This window comes from Zea mays, chromosome 3 (assembly GCF_902167145.1).
Source record: "Zea mays cultivar B73 chromosome 3, Zm-B73-REFERENCE-NAM-5.0, whole genome shotgun sequence".
Classification (NCBI taxonomy): Eukaryota; Viridiplantae; Streptophyta; class Magnoliopsida; order Poales; family Poaceae; genus Zea; species Zea mays.
Window position 1 is genome coordinate 59,755,615 of NC_050098.1, and position 14,047 is coordinate 59,769,661.

A 14,047-nucleotide genomic window follows, 5' to 3' on the forward strand; every position below is an offset into this window, starting at 1 on the left:
GATATGTATTTTAATTGGGCTATCAGCATCAATTGTGAAACTGGTCGCAGTGGACCATTATTTATGTTCTTAAGTTATTTAGTTTATTGTTTCGGCTACATTGATCATCGAGTGTTTACTGAAATTGTATATGGGGGTTTCATTGTAGTAGTTTGTTGCTTCAGCTAGCGAGGGGTGTGGAAGAAGGAAGGGATAAGGCGCTTGGTTGACCCGGACCAGACGGCAGAACACCGTCGGGAGTTCGCTGCAACACATCGACGGCTTCCGCATCTTCTCAGGCCAAGGTAAGCTTTCAAGCAATTTTGTTCCTGCAACTGTTCTTTAATAGCCTGTGATATGTTAGTAAATTGCCATACCCATGGAACATAGCCTGTGATATGTTAGTAAATTGCCATACCCATGGAACACATTCAGTCATGTTGAAACACTGATTGAGACTTTGTTTCATGGGTTTACATTTGTCTCTAGATGTTCTACCATGAATTAACTCCACTACTTGCTCATATAGTAACTTGTGAACGGACAACCATGTTGATTTCAGTCAGATTGTTATTTTCAGGAATTGTGGAATTTCATTTAGAAATACACTTGAACTATGAGTAGCTGTTCACTATCCACTTTGGTTTCAGTTTTTCGATCATGTTTCAGTTGAATTTTCCTAACAAACAATGTTGTTAATGCCGTGTATGCTTGTGTGTATTGGTGGTTTGTATTGGGGTATAAAGTTTATATGCATTCTACCGGTATATATCGGTTGATGCTAATATTTAGATAAAATATTAGTGGGGAGGTATATATGAGTCGAAGGCCTTGTGGCCCCATACTCATAAATTATAAGGTTTATTCTATAAATGGTACTACATGATGCAGTGCACATCTTCATCTATATGGGGTCTCAAGGCTATAGATCCTTGCTCTCCCTCCTTTAAAATAACATAAGAGTAGTAGAGATATACTTGTACATACACACCAGTATACCACAAACATGTCATCGGACAAATTAATTACATGATGCTGCGCTCTGCCAAAGACCAAGGACCAAACAAGGAAATACCACTGCAACAGTTGGTTCAGAGAACTGCTCTTAAGATCTAAGATGAGGAGATGAAAATGTTGCAAGGACCAAACAAAATTGTTGCAGTGGTATTAGATCTAAAATGAGGAGATGAAATTGTTGCAGTGGTTTACAACAACATTGGGGACTAGATGTAGCAAGACGATAAACAATTGTTAGTTAGAAGGTATCACCCTCCTGTATATGTATCTCCTCATGCATTGGGACAGTGTAAATATAAGATTTCATCTACCTGTGCAGCATGAGCACCAAGCACACCATAAGCACCTGCCAGTTTGAATCTCTCAGTGTCTTCCAGAGCCTTCATAGCCTTGTATCGTTCTTTGAAGTGAACAAAACCATAGTGCAACCAGTAACAACAATATAATATGGAACTGCGAAAGTATGACATGTGTTCTATTTAAATTTCTAAATTTTAAGGCAACAAGGTTTTGATGGAACCGGTCGTATTGAACCGCGAAAGTATGACATGTGTTCTATTTAAATTTCTAAATTTTAAGGCAACAAGGTTTTGATGGAACCAGTCGTATTGAACCGCGAAAGAGCCGCAGCGGACCGCCTAAAACGGATGCCTATGTAAGTTATTATATAAACGAAATTTGTCTATCAAAGTTATGACCGTTATTTAGTCGTATGTTTAATATAGCTTCAGGCTGTTTGACGACTACCGTGAAGAAGATTTTTATGGGCTACCACGGAAATACAGTATTGTCGCTCGGGTAGAAGTTAAATTCCCGAAGGAACCACGTTTCCGTGACAGACAACATTTCGTTTTATCTGACATCAATGTAAGCCAACAATTCTTTAAGTTTCATTTTCAAAGTTACACGATCTTCATACCATCGCCTCTTCTCCTACTGAAATACTATTAGGGATCCAAGATCGAGGCCATAACATATATGTATGAGACAGTCAAACATTTCGACAATTTGCTCCATGAAAAGCATGTTTACAAGATGCATAATGTAAAGTTCAGTCTTCATCCGGGTGAATTTAATTTTCGTCATCTAAATGGTCCCATGGAATTGTGTCTTGACCAACAAACTATCGTGGAGCCATACACTGTTCCAATTCAAATGGCGCCATTCCCAAAACAAATACTCTTGAACCTTGCTGATATTGCCGAGTTGCCAAACAGGACTTTAGTCGGTAAGAATATATCGCTCTCTTAATATTATTAAAATATCGTTTACACAAAATTCAGTATTAATCCATTTATAAACTGTTATTTTTGTAGACATTATGGCTGTTGTAGTCCACTTGGATACAATACAACGCACAATGTGGGGCCCTTTCAGAAAGATTGTTATAATGGATGCTAGGTATATTCTGTTAATTGTCGAGGTATATATTCAAGTCTAAATATTACTAACCTATTCTTACCAAAATCAATGTCGTAGGGGATATTTACATATCATTAAAGTTTGGGGTGACCTACTAAACAAAAATGCACTCCGCTGGGCGTTGGCTAAGGAGGATTATGGCATAATAATTGGGACTATGTTTAGACGGTTCAGAAGACAAGGTACAACATGTCTTTACGCCTTTCAAAACATCTGTCACTAAGTTTTGCTTCATAATGATTCGTAACGGAGGTTTAAATGTGTAATTCTAGAGTGCCTCGAGTCTTCGGATCATACCACAATACACTTCAATCCGTTCCATCACAACACCCATCATTTTGGACGTAAGTATATTCTAAAAAATTAGTTACATTTAATTCGTGATTGTTCTCGTTATATCATGAACTACGTGTAGATGTGATTAATTGTGGCATTCATTGCAGCAATCCAAAAAGCTTTGGTGGCGCTGAACAACCGTCAGTTTGCTGTGACATTTCTTGAAGAACAAAGGCGTAGATAGATTCTACAAATTCGCAAAGAGCAATAATTGGGACTATGTTTAGGCGTAGAGAGATTCTATATTGATAGAATACGTGTCGTACTGTTATTGATCAACCAAAAGCAACAGGAGGCAAACTTGTATGTCTATGAATCTTGTTTGTAATACCTATGACATGGGTTTAATAAGAGATATTTTGTCAAATTTTTGACCGTGCAAATGATTAATAAATATTTTGTGCGAAAATTTGAATTCCCGTAATAATCTGTATGGGTTATACATTTAGATAATGCAAACAGTCTCCAAATTTGTAATATATTATATTATGAGAAAAATTATTCACTTTGTATTATGTCTAACCTCCGTGGAATTCCTAAGTAATGACATGATCAAGAGTAGTGCTTACTTATTTAGCATCGTCATAGCTTGTGCTCCAGATGGGACTTGCATTATTTTGAGCAAACATGTAGCCATTTGAACCACTGTCTGATTTCTTTAAGCTTTCAGTTGATTTACTGAATAAACCACATCCCTTTGTTTAATTCTCCTGCTGCCACTGCACCGTTACATTTGCACATAGCTGGTCTGCTTACTCACTAGCAGTAAGAGTCCATGGACAACATTGTATGCCAACCCGGCCTTCAAGGCTACAATCCCCTTGCTTAGCAGCGTCCAGATCCAGATCACCCAGTAACTTTCATCAATGTCACTCCCCAGCTAGACTGGCACTTGGAAGCAGGTCAGTGTCATTAGCTGGCTCGCACTGGAGGGCACTGTCCTTGGCTCCTTGATGCCAAATATGGTGGACATGAGGAGATCACCAAGTGCTAGATGAGGACACCAAACAAAAATAGTGCTTACTTATTTAGCATCGTCATAGCTTGTGCTCCAGATGGGACTTGCATTGTTTTGAGCAAACATGTAGCCATTTGAACCACTGTCTGATTTCTTTAAGCTTTCAGTTGATTTACTAACTAAACCACATCCCTTTGTTTAATTCTCTTGAAACATTCTAACCACAGCCCTATCTGAGAGTGTTGTAAAATCAGTATATAAAAAAATGTGAACAGATGACTCCGAGGGTGGCAAGATTAGTTAGAGGGGAGAAACTGAGAAGTACACACGGTAATGTGTATTCACCCTTGCGTCCTTTGCTGTAAATAAAAGGTCACTCTCTACAGACTACAGATGTAACTCAAGAAACAAAAAGATCAGATGTAACTCCAAAACGAAAAGATCAGATGTAACTCCAGAAACAAAGAGAGAAAAGTGAATATATAAACTCTTGTTTTTTCTCTGATTCTGTGTTCCTTTGTTCTTGCTGTTCCTTATGCTTGTGTGCCATTAAGAACTCAAATTCTTCTCAGTTTGTCGTCGGTGAGACATACCACAGAGCGTGCTTTGTTTGGGGGCGGGTGCCAAAAGGCTTTGCATTAGTACCTTGTAAGATCCCAGGAGCCTGTCACGGGCCAACACCTGTAGTTCAATGGAAATGCAGAAGTGTAAAAACATGATCTTTCTGTGCAAGTAGGCAACTAGCTATATCTTGCATTGTTTTGAGGATGGCATTGACCTGTAATTCGCTGCAATGCAAAATGCTTTTCTAGCTGCAAATTGCTTCCACGAAACAGATCATGGTTTCTGACCAAGACTGCTGTAGTCCTTGGTTTCTGGCATTGGCTATAGTCCTTGCTGTTTTTTAGGGGAGCTCTTAAGTTATTTGTTTTGAGCAAACATGTAGCCCTTTGTTTAATTCTCTTGAAACATTCTAACGCTTAATTATCTGGGTTGAATTTTTAGCATCACTATCCACCCTTGCTCCTGCTGCCACTGCACCGTTACATTTGCACATAGCTGGTCCGCTTACTCACTAGCAGTAAGAGTCCATGGACAACATTGTATGCTAGCCCGGCCTTCAAGGCTACAATCCCCTTGCTTAGCAACGTCCACATCCAGATCACCCAGTAACTTTCATCAATGCTCACATCATATTTTGAGGCAAATATGCTACACGATGAGGCTCGTTGCATCCTATATCGTGATTTCCCTGAGTGGTACACTTGGCAGAGTGGTAAGGGCAAAGTATGGCAACGGAGGAAACGAGATACAGGTGGACAAGTCGGTAGAATAGTCTCTGCTCATCCGGCCGAGGGGGAGCGCTACTATCTTCGTGTTCTCCTAAACCACGTGACTGGCGCCACCTCCTCTGTGGATCTAAGGACAGTTGATGGTGTTACCCTACCGGCTTTTCGTGAGGCAGCAGAGAGAAGGGGACTGCTTGAGTCGGACAACACACTGGATGATTGTCTCACTGAACGTGCTCTTTTCCAGATGCCATCGTCGCTGCGACGGCTTTTTGCCACAATACTGGTGTACTGTGAGCCAAGCGATGTGGCTGTACTCTGGCAGAAACACAAAGATTCTATGTCCGAGGACTATCAACACAAGAGTCAGAACAAAACTCATGTTGAGCAGATGGTATTGATTGACATTAGGAACATGCTGCAGTCAATGGGAAAGGACATAAAGACATTCCCTCTACCTCCTATCATCGACGCGTATGACGATGCTATTGGTACTGCTAGGGAGGTTTACGAGGAGGAAAGTATCGAACCGACGGCGGGAGATGTGGCTCTTAAAGACTCTCTTAACGAGGAACAGAGGGCCGCCTATGATAAGATTATGTCTGCCGTTGACACCGATCAGGGCGGATTGTTCTTTGTGGATGGACCTGGTGGCACCGGGAATACTTATCTATAAAGAGTGCTCCTCGCGACGCTACGCAACCAGGGCAAGATTGCCGTGGCAACAGCTACATCTGGCGTTGCGGCTTCCATAATGCCTGGAGGAAGAACCGCCCATTCACGCTTCAAGATACCACTCACTATTGATGATGGCGCTGTATGTAGCTTCACGAAGCAGAGTGGAACAGCAGAGTTGCTACGGAAAGCATCTCTCATTATCTGGGACGAGGCTTCTATGACTAAGAGACAAGCCGTGGAGGCACTGGACAATAGCATGCGCGATATAATGGGTCGCCCCGCACTGCCATTTGGTGGTAAAACCATTGTCTTCGGTGGAGATTTCAGACAGGTCTTGCCTGTTGTTCGTAAAGGGTCAAGGGCTCAAGTGGTCGCGTCTTCGCTACGTATGTCTTACCTATGGGAGTCCATGTCCCACTTAAAGCTTGTTAGCAACATGAGAGCAAAAAACGACCCTTGGTTTGCGAAGTTTTTGCTACGCGTAGGCGGTGGAACTGAGGACACAAATGGTGACGGCGACATTCGTCTTCCTGACGATGTGTGTGTGCCTTACAGTGGGAGTGACAGCGATCTTGACAACCTAATAGACTTCGCTTTCCCAAATCTCAACGAAAATATGTCGGATTCCACCTACATCACTTCAAGGGCGATACTGTCAACACGGAACGACTGGGTGGATATGATAAATGTTAAGATGATTGATCGTTTTCAAGGGGAGCATATGGTGTACCATAGTTTCGATAGCGCCATGGATGATCCCCATAACTACTACCCACCTGAGTTCCTAAACACATTGACGCCTAATGGGCTGCCACCTCATGTTTTGACGCTCAAGATTGGATGTCCTGTTATATTGCTCCGGAATATAGACCCTGCAAATGGACTTTGCAATGGCACCAGGCTGGTCGTTCGTGGCTTCCAAAGAAATATCATTGACGCAGAGATTGTACTGGGTCAACACGTTGGAAAACGGATTTTCCTACCGCGTATACCGCTGTGTCCCTCGGATGAAGAGATGTTCCCTTTCCAGTTCAAAAGAAAGCAGTTTCCTGTACGGCTTAGCTTTGCAATGACGGTTAACAAAGCACAGGGTCAGACTATTCCCAATGTTGGTGTATACTTGCCTGAACCAGTGTTCTCTCATGGCCAACTATATGTTGCTCCATCTAGAGCGACAGCCCGATCGAACATAAAGATTCTTGTCATGCCAGCCATCGATGGGAGGAAAAAGTCAAGGAAGGGAGTAAAGAAAACCCCCACCGTAGATTGTGGGACATATACCAAGAACATCGTCTACAAGGAGGTCCTAACAAACTAGACCCATGGTAAGAGTTGCATGTTCAACTAACAAACTAATAGGATGATGTTTGTCTTATGTTTGATTGGTCTGGTGTATTATCAAGTCATGTTTGCATGCTACAATTGTTTTTATTAGAGCCGCACATGTTTGTGTATTATTAGAGCATGCATACTATCTTAAAGTATTGTTGAGTTTTGGATCATTTGTGAAATTAGCAATATTAATTTTTATGCATCTAACAATTTGTTTTGAATGTAGGTTTTTGTCCCGCGAGAATGGAATCTCTATTTGTAGGCTTGTCTTATAACAAGCCAAAAAAATCGGTGGCAACCGCAATAGTTCGAGAAGGTATTATAATTTTCATAGTTCTGTATGGATCAATTTGTATTTTTTGTAATAACTAATTTTAGTTTTATCTCATGACTGGTTGCTCCTAGACTATATTTGCACGCAAGGTGATCTTGCTCTCATCGATTTTATCAAGGAAATCCCTTGTGAACCAAGGGTAGAAGTCGTTCTTATTGATGATGCCTTTGTTGAAAGGAAGTGGATGGAGTGTTTATTTCAGCCGAGCGCATATTTAGGTGACGAGGTAATCCATGCTTAGTTTTTATATTTGGCGACGTTGTTATGTATAAGTTTTTTTACTCATCCAGGTATTTTTAACCACAACTTACACACTTGCAGGTTATAGACTGTTACATAAATTTGATAAAAGCTCAAAAGCATCTAAAGTGCCGATCTGGAGGTCGCGTTCACATAGAAAATGCTTTCCAGTTCAATTTCCTGAAGCGAGATGGTGATCTTGAAATTAAAACAGAGGAGCTATATCCAATTAAAGACATGGCACACATATGTAGCGCTGAACGAAGGGTGTTACTTTACCTAGACCATGACATGGTACATATGAGTTTGCAATCTGAACAGTTAGTGTTTATATGTATTTTATTCTTATGCAAGTATTTATAATTGTTTTGTGGGTGTTTATTCCGATAAACATCCGGGAGACGCACTGGTATCTTGCATTGATCCATGCAAGAAATATGGAGATACAAGTGCTCGATTCACTTGGTACTTCACAAGACCGCAAAGACCTCACTGACTCTGTGAGTATGCACAAACTAAACAATTATGAATTCAATATTAACTTATCCCAATCTCTAATTTTATTTTACCATATATAAAGATTAAAGGATTGCAAAGACAAATAGATATGATATCTCAACGTAAGGAGTTAAAAGACCACAGGTGGCCAGACCTCCAAGTTGCTTCTTGGCCGCTCAGAGAAATAGACATGGGATATGCAAAGCAGACAGATAGGTACGTCCTAAGATCTTGTTTACCAATTTCTTCATTCATACTAATCTTTATGTTGGTATTAATGTATATTGTAGCTCTTCATGTGGCCTCTTTCTTTTGAACTATATCGAATACTGGACAGGGGATGAACTGTCTGACAGTTTTACCCAGGTATATTATTACTACTATGACATATATGGACATCTACAGTCAGTGTTACATATATAATGCTAAATAATTGTTTCTTATTTGTAGGATGACATGTCACACTTTAGGAAAAAATGGCTGTTATATTACTATCTTCAGACCTGAATAAGAGAAGGGGGTGTCTGTTATACAAGAATGAAAAAGAAGTTGACTCTGGAAGCTCATCTGATGTTGAGATATTAGAAAACCCAACAGATTCTAATAAGAGGAAACTACGCCACGTGCTTGATGATAGCGAAGTAGTGTATGAAGATGAGGAAGGCCCTATTACTCAAGCAGACTTGCAAAGGTGGTTTGTTGATGGTTGGGATAAAAGAGCTCCTGTAAAAGTCTCTACCGATGGTTGCACCAATGACTTTTTAATGGTTGGTCTTTCCACAAAGGACATGCCAGTGACCAAAGCCGATTCAATAGATGTTTTATGTGATTATATCATGGCAATAGAAGACGATACGACACTAGAGTAAGTGCTCATTGATTTATTTATTTTATGTATATCGACTACTTAGATTCTTGATATAGACTTTCGTCATGCTACATTACAGGAGAACATGGGTGCAAAGTTTCAATCCTTTTAAGATAGAAATATCTGTCAAAGACCTGCAAAACATATTAACGACAACTCAAGATATGATTCTAAGATGTTTTGACATGGCTGTTCGGCTGCTTGCCAATAAAGAGTCACGTAAGCCGAAAGAAGAAATCATAAATAATAGAAAGCATTATATGGACATGCGTTTTTGGGTAAGTTTGTTTCCAATCATTAATGTATTAATATATAGTATCTACATCTAATCATCATGTGGACATGTATATATACTGTCCAGAGAATTGTTGGTTTTGGTAAACTTCCAAAGTACCATCAAGATCCTACAACAGAAGAGTTACCCAAAACACTCGATTGTTGGCCATCAATGAATTATTATATCACGGGTTGTAGATATGTAAGTATGTGTTCATTTCGAATGTATTTATAAAGGACACTTCTGTTGTAGGATCCTAATGACTGATATTTTGCAGGTTCTCATGCCATGGAAATTCAATGGATGTTACGCCCTTTTCGTAATAGATCATGTTAAAAAGCATGTGACTTTTATCGATTTTACACCGACTCAAGATTGGTGTAAACACATGCCATACAAGAGGTTCGTGGAAGCGATTATCATGGCCTCAAAAAAATATAAGATTGCTTACAGCAAGAAACGTTCTCGATGGGCGGAGGATATCTTTAAGTGGGAACATACAATTCAGACTGGTGTTCCAATTGACTTAAGAGGGTATTTTCTTCGTACCACCTTCTCAGCAGTTTAAATTTTTTCTATGATAATCATTGTATAAAACATAGTTGCCCAAATATTATTCTATAGGTTTAATACCAGCTACCTCGTTCTACAAGCTATGGCCATGTGGGGGAATGACAGACGACTGAAATTTGTTGGGGTGAGTGTAGTATGTTCGTTTTATGTTCAAAACTTACATTCTAGCTATCTCGTTCTACAAGATAATATGTTTTGTTCTCTTATCTTTTTGTCTGTAGGATGCAAAGACTCTTCGAAGAAACTTTGTGATTGATCTTTTAAGTTATGAGGACAATTCGTGCCGATATGCCATCCCTGCAAACATACAACAAAGACTTGTCGATATCGCTAAAAAGGATTAGCTTATTAGTGAACAGTTGTCGACACATTTGTCTATAACTAAAATTCTAAATTAAGTATCAATGTTTCATACAAATCTTTTACTTTCATCGCAACGCACGGGCACATATCTAGAATATATATTGTTATCGTGTTATTATACGATTCCGTGGCATATTATAGTGATGATAGTGCAAAGTTTGTTAAAAGGTAAGGGCAACCATAATGTACAGTGCTGTAGTTGTATGTTTCATTTCTTTCTCTAATAAATATTATATCATTTGATCAAGATCAAGTCAGTTTAAGTTTGGGCAGGTTATAATGTTTTTGCCTTTTTATCTATTGTAGAGACACTTTCTACACGAAGCAAGCTTTCTATTGGTGTTGTGTGTCCATACAATGCTCAAGTTAGAGCAATACAGGAAAAGGTTGGGAAGGCCTGCAGGAGGAATGATTATTTCTCAGTGAAAGTAAAATCTGTGGATGGTTTCCAAGGCGCGGAGGAAGATATAATTATCATATCAACAGTCAGGAGTAATGGAGCTGGTACAGTTGGGTTTCTATCAAACTTACAGAGGACTAACGTGGCTCTAACAAGGGCCAAGTAAGTTCTGCACCGAGCATTTAAATTTCACTTCAATTACTTCATAATCTTTTATCTGGTGCATGATAATAAAAACTATTTGTAAACCTTTGTTGTACATGCCCAGATTGGGGAAGACTTTACATTCGATAACTTTACTATATACCCTTCTTTGTCAAGGCTTTGATGATAAGCCAATGGTTAAAAGGGCTGTCATTGTAACCCCCACAAGCTTAGTTAGCAACTGGGAATCTGAGATAATTAAGTGGTTGAAAGGCAGAGTGCAGGTGCTGGCCCTCTGTGAAAGCACACGTGCTGATGTTCTTTTCGGAATTGAAAGTTTCTTAAAACCCTTGAGCCGTCTCCAGGTTTTCTTTTGCTTACTAATTATTTCCCATGCTTTTCTGCTGAGGGCTAGAGAACTGCAGCAGCTGAACTTTGTCATAATTTTTAGCAATTGTGAGATACAAATGCCTCTCATCAGTATCTTATAGTTTGCCCTTTCCTTTCTGCCTCACCTTGCAGGGGGAGGAACTGCGCAAGCACATTGGCGCAACTTGTTACATCGAATGCAGCTAAAAAACTCAGCAGGTCAAATTCTTTGGTTCCATTCCTGTGCAACTTTTTTGGGTCTCTCGAGGCTTAAGTAATTATCCCTGTTGTGCTGTAATGGGCGCATCTGTTTTTTCGAAAAGGGAAGCATTATATTAAAATCAAGAACAATACATCTGCCTTGGCTAAGAGACTTCTGGCCTCTGCTCGAACACACATAGCCCAAAAAGATAGAGCTCAAGCACTTTTATCTGTCAAGGGATGCAAACGATTCAGTGTAAAACTTTATCATTTGCTTGTCAGTTAAGGAAGAATAATTTGGACTGCATATATTTCACAATGTACACATCTCAAAAAGGGTGCCTCTTCCATATTTTTGGTGTGATTTTTTTTATGAATTGGTTGAAATTCTGAATTCTTGTTGTTTCATCTTGCTTGCATCAATGTGCTCATTCAGAATTGTGTTTATGTATCCATGAACTAGAAATCAAACAGCGATATTGAATGAACTTGGATGATTTTGGCAATTGTTTTGTGATATATTGGTATGCGTTCATATGTGTCTTAATGTTATGTGATACTGAATTAGTGATATCGATTTTTGTTTTCATTTCCAGATTATTAAGGGCAGGCAGACCTTACTTGTTTTATGGCTAGAAATAATGAGGGTCATCTCCAGCTGCCAGAGATGGATCATATTCAACCCAAGAACACCCCGCACAATGAACCACTGCCTCTAGGTAGCTAGACTGACTCCAGTGCTCTATACTTGTAAACTTGGAAAAAAATTGTGATAAAATTAATAACATTTTGTGTTCTAATCTCAGGCCAGAAGCTTATGCTGCATCATGGATGTGATGCACCCCTTAGAATTGGTCATTCAAGTCATGAGAATATGAGACATAGATCAAATGATCTTCCACCTTTAAGTCACACTGTGATAACTCAAGGTTATAGAGTTGGGAACCCAGGAGCCTCGCATGCTCCTTTTGTTCATTGTCATGCTGGAAGTTCCAGTAGTCATTTACCAGAACCTGCTGTGAATTATCCACATATGTCGGAGGAAGGCTTTGCTCCAGTGGGTTCCCATATGGACAACAGAAGGGCTGCAACGAAGCGAAAAGATCCTATTGTGCACCCTGCTGGGATCAGTGCTACTGGTTATTATGTTGGAAGTTCTTCCAATACTCAGCTATCTAACTCTGTGCAGGCAAATCCTGCTCCACTTTCTGAGCCCTTACTTCGTCAAATACCTTTAAGCATTGACCGAAGTGGTTGGGATGGCCTACACTTAATTCATCAAGAAGGATTTCAGAGGAATGTGAGAGCACGCCAGTGCCACAGTCATAATATTTCATTAGAGCCCAGAACAGCTTCAACCTGCCCACTAAACAGTGTTCATGTGCTCCTGTGGATCAAGCCATGCAAAGAAGGCACTGAGTCTTGTCTACCAGAGCCTTCCCATGATTCTTGGTCATGGTGGGCTTGAGCTGCGTGCCCCTGTGGATCGGAGACAGTGTGCAGTAGCATCAGCAGCAAGGTATTTAAAGCGTGCAAGGATGGTTCCTGACTGAAGAGAACTTGGATAACTCAGCAAATAATACTCATCTATATGGATTGTTGTGCTTGCTTCTGATGCAGGTGCTCTACCATGGACTCATATTTCCTTTTGCATTTTTTGGAAGCAATCTTCTAACTTAAGAGAGTGGATTTTGTTTTAACTATTATTATTAAAAAAATAGTATGTTGATGTTCACTTTGGTGGCATTACTTGCATAAAAGGAAGGCCCGCAGAACATGAAACAGGATAGTTTACAATGTTTGTTGGCAGATGAAACTAACTGAACGTGCCCATCCCTTGCAGTATAAATTTTATAGCCTTAGAATATGATGACATTATTTTTAATCCACCACTATATACTTCTTAAATGCATTTAGGCAAATGCTAATTGTCGAACTATTGCTTTTCAAAACTTTCAGGGAAGGACATCAATGCACTTGAGCAGCACATCAAGAACCTCCTGAGCCCTTCCACCCCATTTTTCTTCAATACTCTGTACGACCCTTACCGTGTTGGCGCCGATTTTGTTCGTGGGTACCCCTACAGCCTTCGTGAGGGTGTCCCAACTGCTATTTCTCCCAGGCTTTGGCTCAACATTCCAGACTACGATGCCCCTACCCAGCTTGTTAAGCCCCTTGAGAGAAACACCAGGTAAAAATGATATATTTCAGTGTGTAGGTTCCATCATTCAGGTGGCCACCTTTTGCTAACTGGTGTTTCTTTCTTGCAATCAGGTATGTGGATGCTATTCTTACGATCCCAAAGGGCACCCTCTTCCCTACGTGTGGAATGAACCTTGCATTTGACCGTGAGCTCATTGGTCCTGCAATGTACTTTGGTCTTATGGGTGATGGCCAGCCTATTGGACTTGTTTTGCAGCCATTTGACTGGATTAAGAAAACTTTCTTCGAGAAACCCCAACCAGAGGCATAAAAGGCTTGCAAGTCTGCAACTTTGGTACATCACTTTTGTCCGGGATGGTTCCTGACTGAAGAGAACTTGGATAACTCAGCAAATAATATGAGACCCCCTCGTGTTTCCTTGTTTTTTTTATTATTCAGATGTAGGCAATCCCCACGAGGGAGACAGGGAACAGAGAAACTGCTTGGTTCTCCTGTGTTATATAATACTCCTGTATTATCCAACATGCATGTTTTATAACATAAATTGATCCACAAATATATCTTGCTGATTAATATTATTGGACTATGATGTCATGTTCGAATGTT

The 14,047-nt window shown here is 40.0% G+C and overlaps 3 protein-coding genes, 1 long non-coding RNA gene and 1 pseudogene across 4 annotated transcripts; all 5 read left to right on the forward strand.

The window, feature by feature from the left end:
- The first annotated feature begins 233 nt into the window (after positions 1–233).
- LOC118476794 (putative ubiquitin-like-specific protease 1B) lies at positions 234–8,812 on the forward strand (annotated as a pseudogene).
- LOC103650129 (uncharacterized) lies at positions 1,958–3,066 on the forward strand. Its single transcript, XM_020550218.1, has 5 exons — positions 1,958–2,224; positions 2,313–2,397; positions 2,476–2,600; positions 2,691–2,762; positions 2,862–3,066. Exons 1-5 carry the CDS (start codon positions 1,975–1,977, stop codon positions 2,936–2,938), a joined length of 609 nt encoding a protein of 202 aa, XP_020405807.1. The 5' UTR covers positions 1,958–1,974; the 3' UTR covers positions 2,939–3,066.
- A 529-nt stretch (positions 8,813–9,341) lies between the features above and the next one.
- LOC118476665 (uncharacterized) lies at positions 9,342–10,145 on the forward strand. The gene is made up of 4 exons (XM_035966219.1): positions 9,342–9,429; positions 9,506–9,762; positions 9,853–9,925; positions 10,023–10,145. The coding sequence occupies exons 1-4, from the start codon at positions 9,400–9,402 to the stop codon at positions 10,143–10,145; spliced, it is 483 nt and encodes a 160-aa protein (XP_035822112.1). The 5' UTR covers positions 9,342–9,399.
- A 1,027-nt stretch (positions 10,146–11,172) lies between these two features.
- On the forward strand, positions 11,173–12,653 carry LOC103650132 (uncharacterized). The gene is made up of 3 exons (XR_002268356.3): positions 11,173–11,296; positions 11,875–11,997; positions 12,085–12,653. It is a non-coding gene; the product is annotated as an uncharacterized lncRNA (long non-coding RNA).
- Positions 12,654–12,657: 4 nt separating this feature from the next.
- On the forward strand, positions 12,658–13,833 carry LOC103651964 (UDP-arabinopyranose mutase 3). Its single transcript, XM_020550783.1, has 3 exons — positions 12,658–12,736; positions 13,238–13,469; positions 13,553–13,833. Exons 1-3 carry the CDS (start codon positions 12,658–12,660, stop codon positions 13,749–13,751), a joined length of 510 nt encoding a protein of 169 aa, XP_020406372.1. The 3' UTR covers positions 13,752–13,833.
- Positions 13,834–14,047: the final 214 nt, after the last annotated feature.

Coding starts and splice junctions, on each gene's coding strand:
- LOC103650129 (XM_020550218.1), top strand. CDS start 1,975: ATGTATGAGACAGTCAAACATTTCGACAATTTGCTCCATGAAAAGCAT. Junction 2,225..2,312: donor GCCAAACAGGACTTTAGTCG/GTAAGAATATAT, acceptor TTATTTTTGTAG/ACATTATGGCTGTTGTAGTC. Junction 2,398..2,475: donor ATTGTTATAATGGATGCTAG/GTATATTCTGTT, acceptor TCAATGTCGTAG/GGGATATTTACATATCATTA.
- LOC118476665 (XM_035966219.1), top strand. CDS start 9,400: ATGAATTATTATATCACGGGTTGTAGATAT. Junction 9,763..9,852: donor GTTCCAATTGACTTAAGAGG/GTATTTTCTTCG, acceptor ATTATTCTATAG/GTTTAATACCAGCTACCTCG. Junction 9,926..10,022: donor GACGACTGAAATTTGTTGGG/GTGAGTGTAGTA, acceptor TTTTGTCTGTAG/GATGCAAAGACTCTTCGAAG.
- LOC103651964 (XM_020550783.1), top strand. CDS start 12,658: ATGTGCTCCTGTGGATCAAGCCATGCAAAGAAGGCACTGAGTCTTGTC. Junction 12,737..13,237: donor TCCCATGATTCTTGGTCATG/GTGGGCTTGAGC, acceptor CAAAACTTTCAG/GGAAGGACATCAATGCACTT. Junction 13,470..13,552: donor CCCCTTGAGAGAAACACCAG/GTAAAAATGATA, acceptor TCTTGCAATCAG/GTATGTGGATGCTATTCTTA.